Below are 23,309 nucleotides of genomic sequence, written 5' to 3'. Positions count from 1 at the left end.
CCATTAATACGAACAAAGTAATGTAGATTCTTCTGAAAAACTGTAAATGAATACGTAAGGAATGCATGAAAATACTACGTCAGAAATCTGCAGCAAAGTGGAATATTTGCAACAGTAATATAGGAGAAAAGTTGGGTCCACAAACAGAAGTGGAAATTTGTCCCCCAGAGGACTTTAGCAAGAACTGTGAAAGAATTTTACCTGCGAAAATGGGTAACCTGGAGAAAAAAAATCAACATTGTTGTTGATGCTTTGCCCAGTACCACAAAAAGGTGGGGCTTAATTTAAATATACCGTTTATCGTCACTGCTAGGACGGACATCGAGAATGAGACTGATGTACCAGCTTAGCAATACAGATCTTCCCGGTTTTGTGTCCACACAGCATACGGCGTAGACTTGATATCATTTGGCAAGGTTCTTTGACAGCGTAATCTAGGAGGGAAGTGTACACACTCCAGTTGTCTAGTTGTGCTGACGTTTCAAAAGCTTTCTGTCCGCCAACATTACCTAGGTACACAGTTTTTCTCTTGCCCTTGGCTTTTCCCTCAGTTTGCTACGGTAGCTTTGTGTAAGCGCTGTTGACGATTCTAGGCCTTCGCGTTTTCGCTTATTCCAGTCTGTGCTTTTAGACTTGTGCGCGGTTTTTACAGGTTTTTACAGTCGACGCCTTCGTACTGTGAGGCACTCGCCATTTCCTCAGAAACCGACACGTAGCAGTCCCTCACCTGGATTTTGCATAATTGAAGTGGTGACCAACCTGACTCATGTGCGATTAAGCTCCTAAAGTCTGATGAGTGGTTTCTGGAGCATGGGCAGTGTCAAATAACACTGCAGGAACAAAAGCAGGAGCCGATACTGCTCCAACAAGAGCAACAGCACGATCAGATGCGACAGCATCTGCCGCTACACCAGGAGCAGTACCTGCTCAAACAAACGCATTGCTGATCCGAAACGTAAGCGTGCAGCCGGTATACTTGCGTGGCAGTCTTCGTCACCATTCGCTGTGTCTGACGACACAATAGAGAGGTGGAGAAACCACCTGTGTAGATTTATGGTGTATTGCTAGAAAGTATACCTTTTGAGGGATGTGGAAGATGCACCATGGTTTAATAGCCGAATTAGAAAAGCGCTACGTAAACAAAAACCACTTCATCCCAAATGCAGGAGAAGTAAAAATCTAGCTGACACACAAAAGCTGAACGAAGCGAAAATGAGCGTAAGGAGAGCAACGAGGAAGTGTTCAATCATTTTGAAAGTAAGACGTTTTCAACGGACCTGAGTAAAAATCCTAAGAGATTCTGGTCGTACGTAAAATCAGTAAGTAGGTCAAAATCGTCTATTCATTCTCTCAGCGAAAACGTCGGCACCGAAACAGAAGATAACAGAGAGAAGGCGGAAATACTGAATTTGGTCTTCCGAAATTGTTTCACCGCGGAAGATTGTAACACTGTCCCCCTTTCATTCGTCGTGCGATCGTCCAAATGGCAAATATTAAGATAACCAATCGCGGAACTGAAAAGCATCTACAATCGCATAGTAGTGGAAAAGCCAGGCTAATCCTTCAACAACTGGAACGGACTTCTGAGAAAATGAAGACCAATAAGACCCTACCCAAACGGTCTTTTCTAAGGCCACTTGTGATGATGTCGATAAACATTGAAGGAATATCGAGAGACAAAGAAATTTTATTACCTGACTTGTGTAAAGAATATCAATGTGACTTCCTCCTGATTCGAGAAACTCATCGGGGCAGTACAAGACCCACACCCAAAGTAGATGGAATGAAGATGATCTTGGAGAGACCACATGAACGATACGGTAGTGCCATCTTCGCCAGGCCAGAGTCACTTCTGCATCATTGACTGACAGGCAAGACATAGAGATATTAACTGTTCGAACTCGTTACCTCTGTATACAAACCCCCACAATCGGATTTTGTCTTCACTGAGCCTGGCAATTTCAGTTACCAAGACTTTAATTTTGTATTGGGTGATTTCAACTGTCAGAGCACTTCATGGGGCTATAAAGAAACTAACAGCAGCGGAATGGAACTAGAGACCCGGGCTGAGGTACACGATCTACTGCTCATACATTACCCGAAACTGCCAAGCTCCTTTAATTGTGGCAGATGGAAGAAACGGTAAAATCCCGATAACATCTTTGTTAGCAAGAAACTCGCTGGCCAATGTGGAAAACTGATTGGGGGGCCAATTCCCCATACGCAGCATCGGCCCATAATTTGCACGGTCAATGCAGTTGTTAAGCCTGAACAAGTTCCTTTCAAAAGAAGGTTCAATTATAAAAAGGCCAATTGGAAGAAATTTAGAGAGCTCATTGATGCAGAAATAACAAATATCCCTCCACAACCTGAGATGTACGACTCTTTTGTCAAACTCGTTCAGAAGGTGTCTAGGAAAACAATACCGCGAGGATGCAGAACACAGTATATTACTGGACCTTCTGAGGACGCAAAGCCACTACTGGAAAGATACCAGAAGCTCTTCGATAACGACCCATTTGATGATGAGACACTTCTAGCAGGCGATGAACTCATGTCAGTCATAGCTGAGAACCGCAAAGCCAAATGGTGTGACCTCATGGGGAACCTGGACATGAAGGTGAACAGTAAGCGGGCTTGGAAACTGTTGAAGAACCTTAACGGTGACGCCACAAAGTCAAAAGATAAATTTACTAACGTCACGGCAGACCAAGTCGCCACTACACTCCTTATGAATGGCAAAACCCACGGCACAAAGTACCAGGAACCATCAGCACGTGATCCGGCAGAGGAAAGTCATCACCTCAAGGCACCATTTACAATGTCAGAACTCACTGCAGTCATTTCCAGCTTGAAGATTAACAGAGCTCCTGGTATCGATGAACTTAGAGTGGAGCAAATTAAAAACTTTGGCAGTAACGCCCTACAGTGGCTGCTAGATTTGATAAACGCATGTGTAGAAAGGCTCCATATTCCAAAGATGTGGAGGAAAGCCCGAGTGGTTGCACTTCTGAAACCGGGGAAGGACTCTGATGATCCAAAAAACTTTCGACCTGTGTCTCTTTTATGTCACTGTTTTAAGATCTTGGAACGGCTGACGCTAAGTCGCATAGAAAGCGTCCTGGAACAACAGATCATCCCACAGCAGGCAGGTTTCCGACCAGACAAATCGTGCTGCGGTCAAGTCCTGAACCTGACCCAACATATCGAGGATGGGTTTGAGAGGAAAGAGATCACGGGAGTAGCATTCATAGACCTTTCAGCTGTATACGATACTGTAAACCATCGGAGGCACCTTAGGAAAGTATATAATGTGACAAGAGACTACCATTTAACATCACTGATAGGTACTTTCCTGCGTAACAGGAGATTTTTCGTCTGTCTCCAGGGCAAGAAGAGCAGGTGGAGGAATCAGAGGATTGGCCTACCTCAGGGAAGCGTCCTCGCCACAGCTCTGTACAATATATATACAAGTGACCAACCAGTGCCAAACATCACGCGCCAATTTTTGTATGCCGACGACACTGCGGTTGCAGCCCAAGGTAACAATTTCATGGATGTGGAGGAGAAACTAACCAGTACCTTGGAAGCTCTCTCCCAGTATTATGAGGCAAACCACCTAAGGCCGAACCCTTCCAAGACGCAGGTCTGTGCATTCCATTTAAAGAACAGGGAGGCAAACCGTGAATTAAATGTAATATGGAGAGGTGAACGTCTCGAGCATTGTAAAACGCCCAAATATCTTGGTGTCACTTTGGATCGCACACTGACCTATAAACATCATTGTAATGCCACAAGGGAAAAAGTCTCAACTAGAAACAATATCATCAGGAAACTAACCAGCGGATCCTGGGGTGCAAACCCGAAAGTGCTGAGAACTTCAGCCCTTGCGCTCAGTGTGTCAGCCGCAGAATACGCCGCTCCAGTATGGTCTGCATCAACACACGCGAGGAAAGTTGATGTCGCGGTGAATGAAACGGCACGGATTGTTACCGGATGCTTGAGGCCAACCCCAGTGCACAAGATGTGCTTAATCATGGGGATCGCACCGCCCGACATATGACTTGACATCGCTGCCGAAGCCGAAAAAACCAAGCAAGAAAAGGACATGCGTCGTCCTTTATATGGACACCAGCCTGCTGACCGATGGCTTTGATCGAGGAAGAATTTGCTGTCACGTACCCGAGCCCTGGAAGGGTCGGCTGCAGAGAATTGTTTGAAAAGGTGGGAAATCGACCTGAGAAACCCCCATAAAGATGTAAAAGTTGAACTGGCGCCTGGTGGAGACCTACCATACACAGTCTGGAGAACCCTAACCGTATGAGGGTAGAAGTGCCAAAGTGCAAGACAAACCTGCAGCAATGGGGTTTCCTAAAAGAGAATGAGAACACTCTGTGTCTGTGTGATTCTGTCCAGGATCCTCAACACCTGCTTATCTGTCCGTACTTAGACCAGCCCTGCACAATGAATGACTTATGGGAGGCAAATGACAAGGCCATATTGGCTGCTGATTTTTGGAAGTCTGAAGTCTAGTTCCGGACACGGAAAGTAAGTAAGTAGGGCCAGATGAGATACCTAAAAGATTCTATACAGATTATGCGAAAGAACTTGCTCCCCTTCTAGCAGTAATTTATCGTAAAACGCTTGAGCAATGAAATAAACCTAACGACTACAAAAAAGCGCAGGTCATTTCCGTTTTTATGAAACATCTTAAGATAGATACATACACAATTATAGACCTATATCTTTGACGTCAATCTGTTGTAGACTTATGAAACATGTTTTGTGCGCAAAAAGATGACGTTTTTCGAAAATGAACATCTCCTCAACAAAAATCAACATTGAGTTTGGAAACTTAGCTCGCTCTGTTGGTCCATGAGATTCACAGCGCAGTGGGCAACGGCGCTCGGGTCGATGCCGTGTCCCTTGATTTCAGTATGGCAATTGACATCGTCCCGCATTGCCCTTTAATGAAAAAAATACGAGCTTATGATCGGAGTAGACTTGCGATTGGATTCAAGACTTTCTTGTAGATAGAACTCAACACGTCATTCTTAAAGGAACAAAATCGGTAGGTGTAAAGCTAATATCCGGAGTACCAGAGCGAAGTGTGATAGGACCGTTGCCGTTTACAATATATATAAATGATCTAGTGGGAAGCGCCGGACGCTCTTGAAGGCTATTCGCAGATGATGCAGTTGTCTCTACCAAAGTAGCAACGCCAGAAGATGAGCTGCAGAGAACTGATGAAAGGTGCAGGCTCCGACAGTTGACCCTGAACGTAAATAAATGTAACATACTGCGCATACATAGGAAAAGAAATCCACTACTGTACAGGTACACTATTGACGACAAACAGCTGGAGACAGCGACTGCCGTAAAATATCTATGCGGAACTATCCAGAGCGACCTTAAGTGAAATGACCACATAAAACACATAGTGGGAAAAGAAAATACCATTCATCGGAAGAATCTTAAGGAGATGTAACTCATGCTCGATTCTTGAGTATTGTTCATCATCTGGCGTCCCTATCAGGCAGGACCGATAGAGGAGATGCAGAAGATCCAACGAAAAGCGGCGCGTTTCGTCACGGGATCGTTTAGCTGGCGAGAGAGCGATACGGAGATGCTAAACATACACCACTGGCAGACGTTACAAGGTAGCCGTTGTGCATCACGGAGAGATTTACTATTGAAATTTCCGGACAGCAGTTGTCAGGACGAGTCGGACAACATATTACTTCTCCTCACATACATTTCACGTATTGAGCACGAGGAGAAAATTCTAGAAGTTAGAACCACTACAGAGGCTTACCGACAATCATTCTCCTCACGAACTATTCGTGAATGGACCAGGGTTGGAGAGATCAGATAGTGTTACCAAAAGTACCCTCCGCCACGCACCATATGGTGGCTTGCGGAGTATGATGTAGAGTAGATGTAGATGAAACATGTCAGACAAGAGCATCTACATCTACATCTACATACATACTCCGCACTCCATCATACGGTGCGTGGCGGAAGGTACCTCGTACCACAACTAGCACCTTTTCTCCCTGTTCCACTCCCAAACAGAACGAGAGAAAAATGACCGCCTATATGCCTCTGTACGAGCCCTAATCTCTCCTATCTTATCTTTGTGGTCTTTCCGTGAAATGTCAGTTGGTGGCAGTAAAATTGTACTGCAGTCAGCCTCAAATGCTGGTTCTCTAAATTTCCTCAGTAGCGATCCACGAAAAGAACGCCTCCTTTCCTCCAGAGACTCCCACCCCAGTTCCTGAAGCATTTCCGTAACACTCGCGTGATGATCAGACCTACCAGTAACAAATCTAGCAGCCCGCCTCTGAATTGCTTCCGTGTCCTCCCTCAATCCGACCTGATATGGATCCCAAACGGTCGAGCAGTACTCAAGAATAGGTCGCATTAGTGTTTTATAAGCGGTCTCCTTTACAGATGAACCACATCTTCCCAATATTCTACTAACGAACCGAAGACGACTATCCGCCTTCCCCACTATTGCCATTACATGCTTGTCCCACTTCATATCGCTCTGCAATGTTACGCCCAAATATTTAATCGACCTGACTCTGTCGAGCGCTACACTACTAATGGAGTGTTAAAAAATTACGAGATTCTTTTTCCTATTCATCTGCATTAATTTACATTTATCTATATTTAGAGTTAGCTGCCATTCTTTACACCAATCACAAATCGTGTCCAAGTCATCTTGTATCCTCCTACAGTCACTCAACGACGACACCTTCCCGTACACCACAGCATCATCAGCAAACAGCCGCACATTGCTATCCACCCTATGCAAAACATCATTTATGTACACTCCTGGAAATTGAAATAAGAACACCGTGAATTCATTGTCCCAGGAAGGGGAAACTTTATTGACACATTCCTGGGGTCAGATACATCACATGATCACACTCACAGAACCACAGGCACATAGACACAGCCAACAGAGCATGCACAATGTCGGCACTAGTACAGTGTATATCCACCTTTCGCAGCAATGCAGGCTGCTATTCTTCCATGGAGACAATCGTAGAGATGCTGGATGTAGTCCTGTGGAACGGCTTGCCATGCCATTTCCACCTGGCGCCTCAGTTGGATCAGCGTTCGTGCTGGACGTGCAGACCGCGTGAGACGACGCTTCATCCAGTCCCAAACATGCTCAATGGGGGACAGATCCGGAGATCTTGCTGGCCAGGGTAGTTGACTTACACCTTCTAGAGCACGTTGGGTGGCACGGGATACATGCGGACGTGCATTGTCCTGTTGGAACAGCAAGTTCCCTTGCCGGTCTAGGAATGGTAGAACGATGGGTTCGATGACGGTTTGGATGTACCGTGCACTATTCTGTGTCCCCTCGACGATCACCAGTGGTGTACGGCCAGTGTAGGAGATCGCTCCCCACACCATGATGCCGGGTGTTGGCCCTGTGTGCCTCGGTCGTATGCAGTCCTGATTGTGGCGCTCACCTGCACGGCGCCAAACACGCATACGACCATCATTGGCACCAAGGCAGAAGCGACTCTCATCGCTGAAGACGACACGTCTCCATTCGTCCCTCCATTCACGCCTGTCGCGACACCACTGGAGGCGGGCTGCACGATGTTGGGGCGTGAGCGGAAGACAGCCTAACGGTGTGCGGGACCGTAGCCCAGCTTCATGGAGACGGTTGCGAATGGTCCTCGCCGATCCCCCAGGAGCAACAGTGTCCCTAATTTGCTGGGAAATGGCGGTGCGGTCCCCTACGGCACTGCGTAGGATCCTACGGTCTTGGCGTGCATCCGTGCGTCGCTGCGGTCCGGTCCCAGGTCGACGGGCACGTGCACCTTCCGCCGACCACTGGCGACAACATCGATGTACTGTGGAGACCTCACGCCCCACGTGTTGAGCAATTCGGCGGTACGTCCACCCGGCCTCCCGCATGCCCACTATACGCCCTCGCTCAAAGTCCGTCAACTGCACATACGGTTCACGTCCACGCTGTCGCGGCATGCTACCAGTGTTAAAGACTGCGATGGAGCTCCGTATGGCACGGCAAACTGGCTGACACTGACGGCGGCGGTGCACAAATGCTGCGCAGCTAGCGCCATTCGACGGCCAACACCGCGGTTCCTGGTGTGTCCGCTGTGCCGTGCGTGTGATCATTGCTTGTACAGCCCTCTCGCAGTGTCCGGAGCAAGTATGGTGGGTCTGACACACCGGTGTCAATGTGTTCTTTTTTCCATTTCCAGGAGTGTAGATAGAAAACAACCTCCGATGAACACTCACCATCGAGGACAACGTACTTGGTTGTATTACTTAAGAAGTCTTCGAGCCACACATATTTGGTAATCAATCCCAAATGCTCGTACCTTAGTTACGAGTCTGCAGTGGGGCACCGAGTCAAACGCTTTCCAGAAGTCAAGGAATATGGCAGCCATCTCATATCCTTCATCCATGGTTCGCAAGATATCATGTGAAAAAAGGGCGAGTTGCGTTTCACAGGAGCGATGCTTTCTAAAGCCGTGCTGATGCATGGACAGCAACTTCTCTGTCTCAAGGAAATTCACTATATCCGAACTGAGAATTTGTTAGAGAATGGTGCAACAAACCGATGTTAAGGATATTGGTCTGTAATTTTGAGGATCCGTCCTTCTACCCTTCTTATATACTTGGTTACTTGGTTAATCAGCAACAGTAGTAGTAGTTTGAACGACGTCATGCAAGAGCTGTGTCCGCACGGAAACCTTGATTCATCAGCATTGCGAAATTTGCTACATGGACGTTTCTGCCACCAAACGGGTATTGTGGAAGCGAGTTTAAAGTGTAACCAATACGGGGAGTGTGGCGAACACTCTTATGCGCCCCAGACAGCGGACTGGCCAGGCCACGCCCACTAGTGCGCAAACTCTGGTGTTCTATAGCTGAGCCTTCAATCAGATAAGCAGTCGTAAGATTAGCGAAAGACAAGCAAGTCCACTCTGGAACTTCGGAATCATCCAGTCTGAGTTAAAAGCACAACCGAAATATTGGTAAAACATCTCTGCTGCAAAAAGACGTTTTCCGATTGTTGGCAAATATCTCTGCTCTCCGCCACGCTTTCATAACTTAGGTCCCCGCATGGCACCCAGAGTGTTACTCCTGAGCAACGAAGCGTTTCTTACTCCCAATAGATTTCAGCAGACGCAGCCTAGCCAAGCGTCTAGTGGTTTCGTACGTTTCTCAGTCACTACGAAAAATTCTGCCACTGCGTCGGACATTTCACTTGGGAACAGGCACACAGGCAGACAGAGTTCTGTTTTTCTATGTGCAGCGTATGACAAAGACCGCTCAGCCTCGTTGTCTAGAATGTTGGACGCACCACGAGCGTCCCCAGTTTCCACTTCTTTTTTTCGGTGTAAGCTGCAGTTTCTCAAGCAAGGCACATGGTAATAGTGTGCCAGGGTAGGAAAACAGCATGGCAGGCCAGAGCAACTACATCAATGCAATGCATAAACTGTGTGCGTAACACCTGTGTGACAGGTGCTAATAGGAAAGAATGCACGAACGATTTCCGAACACTGCTCCAGCGGATGGTTAAGAACAGGCACAAGTGAAACTTGGAGAAACGCAAGTTCTTTGCGCTGTTCACGCAGTACTTGGTGTAGATCTTAAGCTGAAAATGTAACACTCTGATGGTAATTGCAACCTTTTCTGGAAAAAGTGAGCTCCTATGGAAAGTTCATCCCTCAGGCAGCTCACGTAATACACTCCTGGAAATGGAAAATAGAACACATTGACACCGGTGTGTCAGACCCACCATACTTACTCCGGACACTACGGGAGGGCTGTACAAGCAATGATCACACGCACGGCACAGCGGACACACCAGGAACCGCGGTGTTGGCCGTCGAATGGCGCTAGCTGCGCAGCATTTGTGCACCGCCGCCGTCAGTGTCAGCCAGTTTGCCGTGCCATACGGAGCTCCATCGCAGTCTTTAACACTGGTAGCATGCCGCGACAGCGTGGACGTGAACCGTATGTGCAGTTGACGGACTTTGAGCGAGGGCGTATAGTGGGTATGCGGGAGGCCGGGTGGACGTACCGCCGAATTGCTCAACACGTGGGGCGTGAGGTCTCCACGGTACATCGATGTTGTCGCCAGTGCTCGGCGGAAGGTGCACGTGCCCGTCGATCTGGGACCGGACCGCAGCGACGCACGGATGCACGCCAAGACCGTAGGATCCTACGCAGTGCCGTAGGGGACCGCACCGCCACTTCCCAGCAAATTAGGGACACTGTTGCTCCTGGGGTATCGGCGAGGACCATTCGCAACCGTCTCCATGAAGCTGGGCTACGATCCCGCACACTGTTAGGCCGTCTTCCGCTCACGCCCCAACATCGTGCAGCCCGCCTCCAGTGGTGTCGCGACAGGCGTGAATGGAGGGACGAATGGAGACGTGTCGTCTTCAGCGATGAGAGTCGCTTCTGCCTTGGTGCCAATGATGGTCGTATGCGTGTTTGGCGTTGTGCAGGTGAGCGCCACAATCAGGACTGCATACGACCGAGGCACACAGGGCCAACACCCGGCATCATGGTGTGGGGAGCGATCTCCTACACTGGCCGTACACCACTGGTGATCGTCGAGGGGACACTGAATAGTGCACGGTACATCCAAACCGTCATCAAACCCATCGTTCTACCATTCCTAGACCGGCAAGGGAACTTGCTGTTCCAACAGGACAATGCACGTCCGCATGTATCCCGTGCCACCCAACGTGCTCTAGAAGGTGTAAGTCAACTACCCTGGCCAGCAAGATCTCCGGATCTGTCCCCCATTGAGCATGTTTGGGACTGGATGAAGCGTCGTCTCACGCGGTCTGCACGTCCAGCACGAACGCTGGTCCAACTAAGGCGCCAGGTGGAAATGGCATGGCAAGCCATTCCACAGGACTACATCCAGCATCTCTACGATCGTCTCCATGGGAGAATAGCAGCCTGCATTGCTGCGAAAGGTGGATATACACTGTACTAGTGCCGACATTGTGCATGCTCTGTTGCCTGTGTCTATGTGCCTGTGGTTCTGTGAGTGTGATCATGTGATGTATCTGACCCCAGGAATGTGTCAATAAAGTTTCCCCTTCCTGGGACAATGAATTCACGGTGTTCTTATTTCAATTTCCAGGAGTGTACGTCCACTGAAACATATGAGGAACAGTGGCATTCCGTTTGTTAGCTTTCAAGAGTGTTACAATACATTCCTGCAGTTGACTCAACACCCGAGGTTCGCCCAGTGTGTAGCGACGTTCACAGCAGAAAAGCTGCAGACCTTTGCAGCCCAAATGTCACGATATGGAATTGGAACCGTTCCATACCATAAGAATGTCGATGACACAGTGCGTCTAAGACACTTTAATAATCACACTAAAATTACTCACAAACTAAGAAGGAGGCAATGGCAATTGTGCAGAACATGAAAAATTTCCATCTTTCACCATATGGGGAAGCGTTGCAGTTACTCACTATAACAAAACCCTCATTCCTCTTTACGGTCCGCTCTCACCTTCCAGACAAAACGGCAGAGCATTTGCAGCGTTGGGCACTACCCTTCAGCAGTTATCATTATGACATTCTTTTTCGTCCCACTGGACAGCACGCAAACGCCTCGATATTGAATTTCGACTCCAGGAAACAATGTGCTTTCCCTGGAGCAGACTGTGCACCACGTCTTGCTAGATTTCCCGATCACTGGTCGAGACATAGCAGTAGCTACTATTCAGAACTCCCTCTTGCACAGAGCACTGCCAGCAGAGCTAAAATCACAGCCAGAATGGCTCCCAAAAGGATCAGAACCGGCGTTGTGAAATTATTTTGCTTAACGTCGTTCAGGGAGCAGTACCTTTGTCTACAGAGGGTGGCGAACGTCGCGTCGCTGGTCCACTTCCGCTCAATGCTTGCATCTTTTACTTGCTCTGCAGCGCGATATATCGAGGAGCAAAGCTATACCTCGATGCCATGTTTATCGGCCAGCAAAAGACAGCACACACAGCGCACACTGCGACGCTTGTGCACACAACCAGCCGCTCCCAGCCAAAAGTCTTTTAATATAGCTCTGGCCTGAGCACCCACTGCAGAGGCTGCAAATCGGCTTTGGCGATCTTCAGGTTGCAACGTGATTGTTGATTGTGGGTACATTGCCCAGTTTTTCTTACAAGGGAACCTCCCCATCGCACCCCTCTCAGATTTAGTTATAAGTTGGCACAGTTGATAGGCCTTGAAAAACTGAACACAGATCAATCGAGAAAACAGGAAGAAATTTTGTGGAACTATGAAAAAATAAGCAAAATATACAAACCGAGTAGTCCATGCGCAAGACAGACAACATTAAAGGATAGTGTGAGCCAAGGAGCGCCGAGGTCCTGTGGTTAGCGTGAGCAGCTGCGGAAGGAGAGGTCCTTGGTTCAAGTCCGCACTTGAGTGAAAAGTTTAATTTTTTATTTTCAGACAATTATGAATGTTCAGACACTCACACATAATCAACTTCGCTCTGCAAAATTCCACGACATGTTCAGATTTGCTTGCACATATGAAGAATTTGACGGTCTACACACGGAAAAATTTGAAAACGTTAAAAACATATGTTTTGACATAGCACACGGAAAACTGTGCTACTGTGAAACTATTACCTTCATTTGTTGCAGTTTATGTGACAAACTCTTATGTTTTCATCACTTTTTTGGGAGTGATTATCACATCCAGAAGAAAACCTTTTCGTTTCGTAAGCTCTTTTCTGTTTATTTTGTTTTATTATTATTATTATTATTATTATTATTATTATTATTTGCGTAACAACGCATATACGAAAAGAGCCGCGAAATACCTTTTAGTAATGCTGTGCCATGAAGTTCTGTATAATCATTAATTCTCAACAAAACAGAATATATTGTATTCTTATTGTTCTGTATCTGGCTTTCTATTAAAGGAACATTTTTCGTTACTGTAACTCACTATAAGACTCAACATATCTTCCCTACTTTATAGTTATTGAAAATGTTAATGAAAATTACTTTGTTATGAATACTGATGTTACAGTTCGCAATGATTGTTCAACAACAAAATTTTGCAGTGGATTTTTGTTATCAGTAAAACACCAATAAGTACCACGACTAGCACAAGAACATGAGACTATTATCTGAGAAAAATACGTTTTCTTTACTATAAGGTTAGCCAGACCAGAACTAAGCACAGCAAGATTCCTATTATATTACGAAGGTAAATTATCTTTTTTGTACTGTTAGTAATATATTATCAGCAGCCTGCGTCAACCTGCAAAACACATCATAAAATCTGCTGCTCTGCTCTGCAAGTCCGGAAGCTGAAAGAAATAATTTTATTTCACTATTACCTTCCCGCTTCTTTGCGGTATGATAGATTTCATTTAATGCAGTTTGAATACGCCGCGGCAGCGGCTCGTTCGTTCATAGCGCAACTCCGCCCCACGGATAATATTTAAATAACTGAAAATGTCTTAAAGGGATGGGATAATATGCCAAGCAAGCTGCTACAAATAATAATGCAAGGTTTCATTAAATAACTCTATTCAAAACATTTAAATATGTTAATTATTACACACCTTTAAAATGAGTACGTAATGGCGTACATCTCTCAGTCTCGACAAAAGAATGCTACGTTAGCATACAATACAACGTCACAGGCTATCCTACTCACGTAACTCCAAGAAGAAGACAGAGAAATTAATGTTCGTTCTGTATTATTTATACTAGTTGCATATTCTCATCTTTGTTTGATATTTATCGTCTGTGGCGGTTTCAGTACTCGCCGACCCAGATATTATCTAAAATAAATAATAAAAAAAGTACATAATTCCATACAATAACAAAACATGATACACAATGTTTTCTCTTTATCACATAATATGTCTTTTGCTAAGAGACGTTACAACCTAAATCGGGCAAGGTAGAAGAATCTTTTTACCCATTCGCCAAGTGTACAAGTTACGTGGGTGGACAACATATTCCTGTCATGAGACGCACATGCCGTCACCAGTGTCGTATAAAATATATCAGACTTGGTTTCCTGTGGAGGAATCGGTTGAGCTATGACCTTGCGATCAAATGTTTTCGGTTCCCATTGGAGAGGCACGTCCTTTGGTCTACTAGTCGCGCGGTTTTGCGGTGCGGTCGCAAAACACTGGCACTAAACTTATTACTGTGAACAGAGACGTCAATGAACGAACGGACAGATCATAACTTTGCGAAAATAAAGAAAATAAACTATTCACTCGAGCGAAGACTTGAACCAAGGACCTCTTGTTCCGCAGCTGCTCACGCTAACCACGGGACCACGGCTCTCCTTAGCTTACAGTATCCTTGATGTTGCTTATCTTGCACATGGACTACTAAGTTTGTATATTTTGCTTATTTTTCTCATAGTTCCACAGAACTTCTTCCTGTTTTCTCGATTGATCTGTGTTCAGTTTTTCGAGGCCTAGCCACTGTGCCAACTTATAACTAAATCTGAGGGGGGTGCGATGGGGATGTTCCCTTGTTAGTGACACGGGAGATACCCGTGCTCTATGATTTTATTCACAAATGGTGTGCCGTGTACCATATTATCCGACAATATACTCCCCAGTACGAAATCCAATTCACGCCTTAGCCCATTTTGTTGTTTCTATTGGGGAGGGAGATGTACAGGTTGACACACGGGAGACGGACGGTTTTTAATGAAATAATACTCAGCCAATTTTAAAATTAATGTATGTTTACTTACACAAAATCAAAGCTCATTATTCGCCATTTTAGTTAACAAAGTTATTTGTGAAAAATAATGTCGTCAAGATGATGTCCATCATTTCGAATGCAGGACTCACGTCTCTTCTCAAAATCCTCCATCACACGGACTAAAATCTCTGCAGGGATGGCAGCAATTTCTTGAATTATTGCATTCTTCAACTCGTGCAAATTTCGTGGTTTGTGGTTATAGACACAGTTCTTAAAGTATCCCCCACAGAAAAAAGTCACATACTGACAAGTTGGGCGACCTGGGAGGCCAAGAACATTGCCAAAACGTGAGATAATCCGGCCAGGAAAAGTGCGTCATTGAAGTGTTTGCAGTGTGCGATGTTGCCCCATCCTACTGGAGCCGAACGCGTTTTAAAGGGATTTGTCGTCTTCTTAGTTCTAGTTTCAAGAGTGGTTCAAGCACACAAATGTAACGAACCGAATTAACAGTAACTGTGGCCCAAAAAGTAAGGTCCAATAATGCCAACAGAGCCAAGAGCACACCAGGCTGTTACTTTTTCTGTGCGTAGAGGACGCCGGTGGATAAGGTGTGGGTGCTCTGGAGCCGAGTAACGTAGGTTCTGCTTATTCACGGTCCCGTTTAAATGAAAATGAGCTTCATCGCTCATCAATAAAATTTCATTTTCATTCGATCCCCAAATCACTTGCATTCTGTAAGCGAAGTCTTCTCGTAGAGCAGAATCAGTTTCCTTAAGTTGTTGGACAATGAGCATTTTATAGGGATGTAATTTTAATTCTTTATGCAAAATTTGTCTAACCGATTCACGATTGATTCGTAACTCACTAGCACGACGTCTAGCCGACCGTCCTGGGCTTCTGACTGCCGCTTGCCTCACCCTTTCAACATTTTCTGGTGTCGTTACTCTTCGTCTCGGGCCAGGATGCTTCTTATCCAGTATGTTTCCAGTTGATCTGAAGTTTTCCACCCATCTGAGGATTGTGTTACGGCTCGGAACAGCTCCATGTCGACCGACATTAAACCGCGCACGAAACAATCGCTGCGTAGCAATAATAGACTGACCACTTTTCACGAAACTGTCATAGACAAACACTCGACGTTGCAAGTCCCACTGCTCCATAGTGACTGAGTAAATGAAATGGCGTCTTGTGTGGATCAGAACTATCCCCACCACGACCACCTCCCACCACCGCGCCCTCAGTACTACGCAGTTCAAAACCGTCCGTGTGTCACCCTGTACTAGGGTAATCTGTGCAGCTGTGTTATGCATATCGCCAGCGTCAGCAGTGGTTAGTGAGCAGGGGACACAGAACCGAATACCAGATTTGGTTCAAACGTGAATTCATTGTTTCGACCTACATTCATTATCGTAGAAAAACTTGAGACTTAATATGTCTCTGGAACATATAATTTCACCTGATTAATGCCTCCATGTTTGTTCCGGCAGAATTTCAGGGGTTCTGCGAAAGCAAAAGGATTACAGCACGACCACTGCCCCCTTACACTTGCTGTCAGTGGACAAAGTTGTCAGAACGTGCAGGACGCCAATGAGGAAAGCTCAGGTGTCGATGTCATCTGAAGGAGGCTTAACAACGTTTCTTGTAACATACCGAGGCACCCCAGTCGACAGTCAAAGCCTGGCTGAGGTCTTTCACGGGTGCAGGCTGCGCACGGTTCCGCACCTGCTGTGACCTGCACCTTTGGCCCAGAGCTCAGATTACACTCTCTGCTACCAGTGGGGTGCCTCCCACAGGGCTCACACATCCGCAAGGAAGTTGAATTGGGCACCAGGCACCGTTCTTAGCCACAAGGGGCGCCAAATGTTCCTTGTAGTGGCCGGGCAGGAGCACTGCAACCGGACGTGGCTGCGACATTCTCCGGACCAATCCCCACTTTTCGAGCCAGCGCTGGGGACCTCTGCTAGGTCTTCCCCGTGGACTGCAAGGCATGACAGGTCGCACCTGAGCCACAGCTGTGGCGCCATCATTACCAACAGTGCCAGCATCGGATGAACGAGCACTTGAAGGCTGGCAGCTCATTGAGGATGAGTCACTTCCAGCAACCCTGCAATTGCCAGTTCTCTCGGTGACTCAGCTGTGGCAGCTGCCACAACAAGTGGACCAGTCACCAAATGGAGAGGATACCGCAGTGATGGAAAGCCCAGATTTTGAGATGCCGCTGGAGGCCCTTTTTCCAGGTGGACAAAACACAGATGCGCCATTTAAAGTGGCGGAACGCTATAATATCCTCACTGCAGTCAGACATCAATGTCGGAACACAGACACTAACATGGGTCGTGAGGAGCTGTTTGGCCTCTCGTCCGTACCACGGGCGGCGTGGAATTCCCATCAGCTGGCAAGACATTCTGGCGGCGTAAGCTAGAAGGGAAGTGTGCGCGCTTATCTCGTCAAGTTGTGTTGATATTTTCGAAGCTTCCCAATCGCCAACATTACTTTCACACACAGTTTGCTATTTTGGCTTTGTTTGTGCACTGTCGACGATTCTTTGTTTTCACGTTTTTGGGTTACTTTCCGGTTGTCCTTTTGGGTTTGTGTACGGTTTTCGTCGTCGACCACTCTATCCTTGAGTCTCGGTCCGGCACACAGTTTTAATCTTCCAGGAAGTTTAATATCAGCGCACACTCCCCTGCAGGGTGAAAATCTCATTCTGGGCGCTCTATCCTTGCTGCCTCTCGCCATTTTCTGATTCGTGGCAGTCAAAAAATGGCTTGCATATTACTAAATACTGAATATGACTTTTCTTAATTTAAAGAAAGATTAGTAGAAGAATTTTTGCCGGAACAGGGACAAGACAGCCTGTGATGATAATTTGTCATTACGTAAATGCCACACCTTCAAGGGAAGAATTCCGTGAAAAATTAGTATAACTAAACGGGAGAACGTTTTAATCTGAAACTATGTGTGACTTTTTAAATAAGCTGCCCAATGATTCATAATATACGTCGTCAGAAAACACAAAATGTTTTCAGATTTGTATGAAAAAGCAGAAGATAACGATAACTGGCATGGAACACGGAATTAAGGGACATCCGAAAAGTTAATATGTCTGACGCGCTCGAAAGAAGCGGACATCAAATTCATTTCATGGGAGGGCGCGAGGGAGAACCGTATTCTAACCGTGGCCACAGTAGTTACAGGAACTGAGAGCGACGATTAAGAAGGGAAAACAAGTGCTGTGCAGGTTGTGGAGCTGTCGAGCGTGGAACGAAATGAACGCCTGTAAACTAATGTACATTAGAAGAGCAGCAAGAGCAAAAAAGTCTTCCTGTCAATATAGTTTCCAAAAGGAAGATTTATACGAGGATACGATGGGAATAAAAAATACAATAGAAAGAATAGAGTTGATTGCACAGTATGATAAAGAAGAAATCTGTTACAGATTGGGATATGACGGAAATTGTAGAACAAAAAATGAAATTGTGTAGCTGTGGAGGGCTGGTCAAAGTCGCAAGGGGAGGATCACAGTGTCGTTACAAGTGTCTGAAGCAGACAAAAAATGCTGAAGTCCAGAAATGTTGGTGACGTTTACAGGAATCTTTTACGGATGTCTGACAGTTTCTGAGAATATGCTGTAATAGAGAAAAGTGTGAACGAATAAAAGATGTAGTGATCTGATAAGGGTTCTAACAAACGCAACAGAAGTCGAGCACGACGAAGAGACAGGGCCCGCTGCAGGCGACGATACCGTGCCTTTCTCAAGAAATAAAACTAGACTCAGTTCAAAAAACGAATTAATTCTTGAAAGTGATTGGCACAATCCTGATATGGCTCTGGTGGAAACCCTTCTTGATTCTTATGTTTATGAGATAAAACAGAAGCGTATGATAGTGTGTGTAATATAGAAATGATCGACAGCGATAATGATCCTGTATCGACCACTAAAGAAACAACTATGCCCAAAGGAATAGACGAGTGAATCAAAGAATTTCATGAAACACAAACGTTTAGGAAATACGGTGTTCATAAATGAAAGAAAGATGATGGTGACCTTATTCAGCACAAATAGGCTAGAAAGATGGCTGATAGGAGAAAGAAAAAAATGTTAGAAGAATGTTATAGTTTTAAAGTAGGTAAGATATCTTGGACCGACATTACTGTAGGAAAGGATATTTTGTTGAAATATAATTAGCACAAACACACAAATGACTTAACATGGACGATCATACCAGTAAAGTTTTACATAAGTAACACATATGTCTTTCTGTACACTGACATACAAATTGCTGTGGTGTCGAATATGTTCTGTGAAACAAGCAACAATCTTGGATAGTGATAAAGCCAGTAAGTAGTACTATATCAGTAGGCACAACTGGAAAAGTAAGCAAAAGTATCTAAAAACAAGTCGAGTTTGCTCCAAAATTATTTTGGGAATATTCTGATTAGTAAAGCAGCAAGTCATAAATTACTCTAATAGGTACATGATGTCCTGCATAGTGAATGGCTGATTATTGCGAGTAGAATTTGAGGGAGTGGGTGAGGCAAAATTAAATTAACTACCCCCTGGATTCTGTAAAAATTGTAAGTAGCCTTTCGCTCCCTGTTTTTACCCCTGACACCCTCGGAATTTGAAAGAGAATATACCAGCAAACGCTATCGAAAGTTTTCTCTAAGTCTACAAGTGCTAGAAACGTAAGTTTACCTTTCCCTAGTCTATCTTCTAAGATAAGTCGTAGAGTCAGTATTGCCTCACGTGTTCCAACATTTCTACGGAACCCAAACAGGTCTTCCCTGATATCGTCTTCTACCAGTTTTTGCATTCGTCTGTAAAGAATTCGTGTCAGTATTTTGAAGCGGTTCCTTATTAAACTGCAGGTATACAACCTTCTTTCATGATTCACAATCCGTTAGCTATGATTATGTTATGCTGTATGCAAAGTTCTACCAGGCGGCTTCCTCTTTCGCCGGCCGCGGTGGTCTAGCGGTTCTAGGCGCTCAGTCCGGAACCGCAGGACTGCTACGGTCGCAGGTTCGAATCCTGCCTCGGGCATGGATGTGTCTGATGTCCTTAGGTTAGTTAGGTTTAAGTAGTTCTAAGTTCTAGGGGACTGATGACCACAGATGTTAAGTCCCATAGTGCTCAGAGCCATTTGAACCATCTTCCTCTTTCATTCCTTACACAAAGTCCATATTTACCTACTATATTTTATTTTCTTACTTTTCCTACTATCGAATTCCAGTCCCCCATGACTATTAAATTTTACCATAGTCATTGTTAGTATGGCTTTTACGTTCTTGCAAGGTATACGAAAAAGAGCGGGATTAACAGTTTGTTTCAGAAATTGTGCTTGCTGGCTCCATCAAAGTCAATAAAAGTACTGTAATGATTTTGAGTGAATAGACAGAAAACTCTCTCAAACGAGCTCCCTTCAGGACAGACGTCCATATCGTTTAGCAACTAGTAGACCTATGTCTTCTAAGGAGGAAAATTCGAAAGTACTGTCTCGCATACCAGCAGTGAATGCAAGCTCTGTGGTTTAACGGACCTCTCAAGAACATTGAATTAATGACGAAAGTAAAAATTAACTGCATGTGAAAAGTAATCAGGGAAAAGAATCTTTTTAGCTTCCATTAAACACTTGGGAAATACACAGTTGCCTCAGAAATACTCCAAGGAGCTCTGTGTCACGATTAAACAATTTATGAATCTAGATTCACTAATACCATTATTGGAAATCACCTCTTTCAAAGTCTAGCTGTCCTAAAATCATAAATTCCTTATGCAGAGCTAATGCGGCTGTAGTCTTAGGTATATGTAACTAGCTCGTGCGAGTATCAATACGCTACACGGCATACGGGAATTAAAATCTCGTGAAAAATAAACTCGAAAACTAATATTACAAGTCGATGCTACAAGTTTCGGAAAATGGAAGAATCACAGCTGCGAAACCATCTGCAGAGTACATCCCACAGTACGTCCTTACATTAATTGAACCGCAACATGTCATGTCCTGAAGTGGAGCTGGCAGTCCTGTTTGTGGCTACGGATAACTTGAAATCAACCGTGATGTGCACTTGATTGTCTTCTTTGAATGAAATATCGGAGGAATTTCAGCAAGTTCGCTCAGGTACCTTGCAATTCCTCCATTTATTTTTCATTTTGAGCACTCTCAAAATGATAAATCCGTGCTCACTATTTCGTGTCTTCCTTTTTTCTTCAAAATAGACTGTTACATTCTGGCTCCCAGGGGTTATCCCCGCAGTGCTATGATGTATCAATTCGCTGGAGGTTCCGCTGCAGCAATGCTGTAGAAGTTCCGAGACTGACGCTGCCGTCTATTTTCTCCAGCAAGTGATGTGAGTGATGAAACAATCCAATAATTTGTCCTTGCAATAGATGTGCTCAATACAGCTCGTGAAAACAATATAAGTAAGTTGTCACCGAATTATCCTCTCTACATCACATAACATGTTTACAGTCAGTACATGGGTAAAAACAGATTGGAGCTTCGACTGCAGCCCAGTACCATGGAGCAGCTTACCTCTTCTCATGCTATTCTGTTACCCGTTCGAAACATAAAGGCCCAGCATGATGCTGAAAGACAACAAAGACAAGACATTAAGTACCTGTTACTAAAATAGTCGTCACCAGCGACTGCTGATTGTTCCGTAACAGACTCGTAAACGACAAGTCGTATGTCCCCCACACTATTGTCTGTTCAATATCTTCGGGCCGTCTCTGCCCATCGTGCAGTATTGCTGTCTGGAAAGAAAGGGCACACGTCAGGCAGACAGCTGGCTCCGGAGCCCCTGCAGTTAGGAGCCAGTCCCGCGGCTGTACTTACGCTGACGGTCCAGTGGCCCGTTGCGTTGCGGCTGACCGCACTTCGGAAGTGCACTGACCGGTCCGCCGACGACAGACCGCATAACGTCAGGACAAACGCCAGCAGTTTCACGCCCAGCGGAAGACCTGCAAAGCAATCAGGCGGATACTTTCCAAAATTCACAATTAGCCATAAAACATCCACATTCCTTGCTCATAATACACTGAAGAACCAAAGAAACTGGTGCAGCTGCCTAAAATCGTGTAAGATATTTCCTAGATAACAGAACGCAGCATTTCATTATCAATGGAGAGAAGTCTTCCGAAGTAAGAGTGATTTCAGGTGTGCCGCAGGGGAGTGTTGTAGGACCGTTGCTATTCACAATATACAAAATGACCTTGTGGATGACATCGGAAGTTCACTGAGGCTTTTTGCGGATGATGCTGTGGTATATCGAGAGGTTGTAACAGTGGAAAATTGTACTGAAATGCAGGAGGATCTGCAGCGAATTGACGCATGGCGCAGGGAATGGCAATTGAATCTCAATGTAGACAAGTGTAATGTGCTGCGAATACATAGAAAGATAGATCCCTTATCATTTAGCTACAAAATAGCAGGTCAGCAACTGGAAGCAGTTAATTCCATAAATTATCTGGGACTATACATTAGGAGTGATTTAAAACGGAATGATCATATAAAGTTGATCTTTGGTAAAGCAGATGCCAGACTGAGATTCATTGGAAGAATCTTAAGGAAATGCAATCCGAAAACAAAGGAAGTAGGTTACAGTACGCTTGTTCGCCCACTGCTTGAATACTGCTCAGCAGTGTGGGATCCGTACCAGATAGGGTTGATAGAAGAGATAGAGAAGATCCAACGGAGAGCAGCGCGCTTCGTTACAGGATCATTTAGTAATCGTGAAAGCGTTACGGAGATGATAGATAAACTCCAGTGGAAGACTCTGCAGGAGAGACGCTCAGTAGCTCGGTACGGGCTTTCGTTGACGTTTCGAGAACATACCTTCACCGAAGAGTCAAGCAGTATATTGCTCCCTCCTACGTATATCTCGCGAAGAGACCATGAGGATAAAATCAGAGAGAATAGAGCCCACACAGAACCATACCGACAATCCTTCTTTCCACGAACAATACGAGACTAGAATAGAAGGGACAACCGATAGAGGTACTCAAGGTTCACTCCGCCACACACCGTCAGGTGGCTTGCGGAGTATGGATGTAGATGTAGATGTAGAAGGCGCCAGCGACCACGCCGCAAAACGACGTGGCGTGGGCTCGACTACTGTCTGAAGTAGTGCTGCAGGGAACTGACACCAAGAATCCTGCAGGGCTCTCCATAAATCTGAAAGAGTAAAAAGGGGTGAATAGCACGTTGCAAGGCATCCCAGATATGCTCAATAGTATCCATGTCTGGGGAGTTTGGTGACCAGCGGACGTCTTTAAAATCAGAAGAATGTTCCTGGAGCCACTCCGTAGTAATTCTGGACGTGTAGGGTATCGCATTGTCCTGCTGGAACTGCCCAAATTCGTCGGAATGCTCAATGGGCCCGAAAGGACGCAGGTGATCTAACACGATGCTTACGCACCTGTCACACGTCAGAGTCGTATCTAGACGTATCAGGGGTCCCATATCACTACAACTGCACACGCTCCATACGGTTATAGAGCCTCCAACAGCTTGAATAGTCCCCTGCTGACATGCAGGGTCCATGGATTCATGAGCTTGTCTCCTTACCCGTACACGTCTG

At 45.5% G+C, this 23,309-nt stretch overlaps 1 protein-coding gene across 1 annotated transcript in view; it reads right to left on the bottom strand.

The window, feature by feature from the left end:
* The window catches only part of LOC124551121 (hemolymph lipopolysaccharide-binding protein-like), a 55,659-nt gene that overhangs the window by 19,258 nt on the left and 13,092 nt on the right, over window positions 1-23,309 (bottom strand). Inside the window, exon 2 of the mRNA XM_047126071.1 lies at window positions 21,566-21,690. Within this exon, the coding sequence (XP_046982027.1) occupies window positions 21,566-21,647 (82 nt within the window). The 5' untranslated portion in view covers window positions 21,648-21,690. The remainder of the gene's footprint in view (window positions 1-21,565; window positions 21,691-23,309) is intronic.

Source organism: Schistocerca americana, chromosome 9, assembly GCF_021461395.2.
Source record: "Schistocerca americana isolate TAMUIC-IGC-003095 chromosome 9, iqSchAmer2.1, whole genome shotgun sequence".
Taxonomy (NCBI): Eukaryota; Metazoa; Arthropoda; class Insecta; order Orthoptera; family Acrididae; genus Schistocerca; species Schistocerca americana.
The sequence above is the reverse complement of the archived record's forward strand: the minus strand, read 5'-3'. Positions and strand labels throughout refer to the sequence as shown.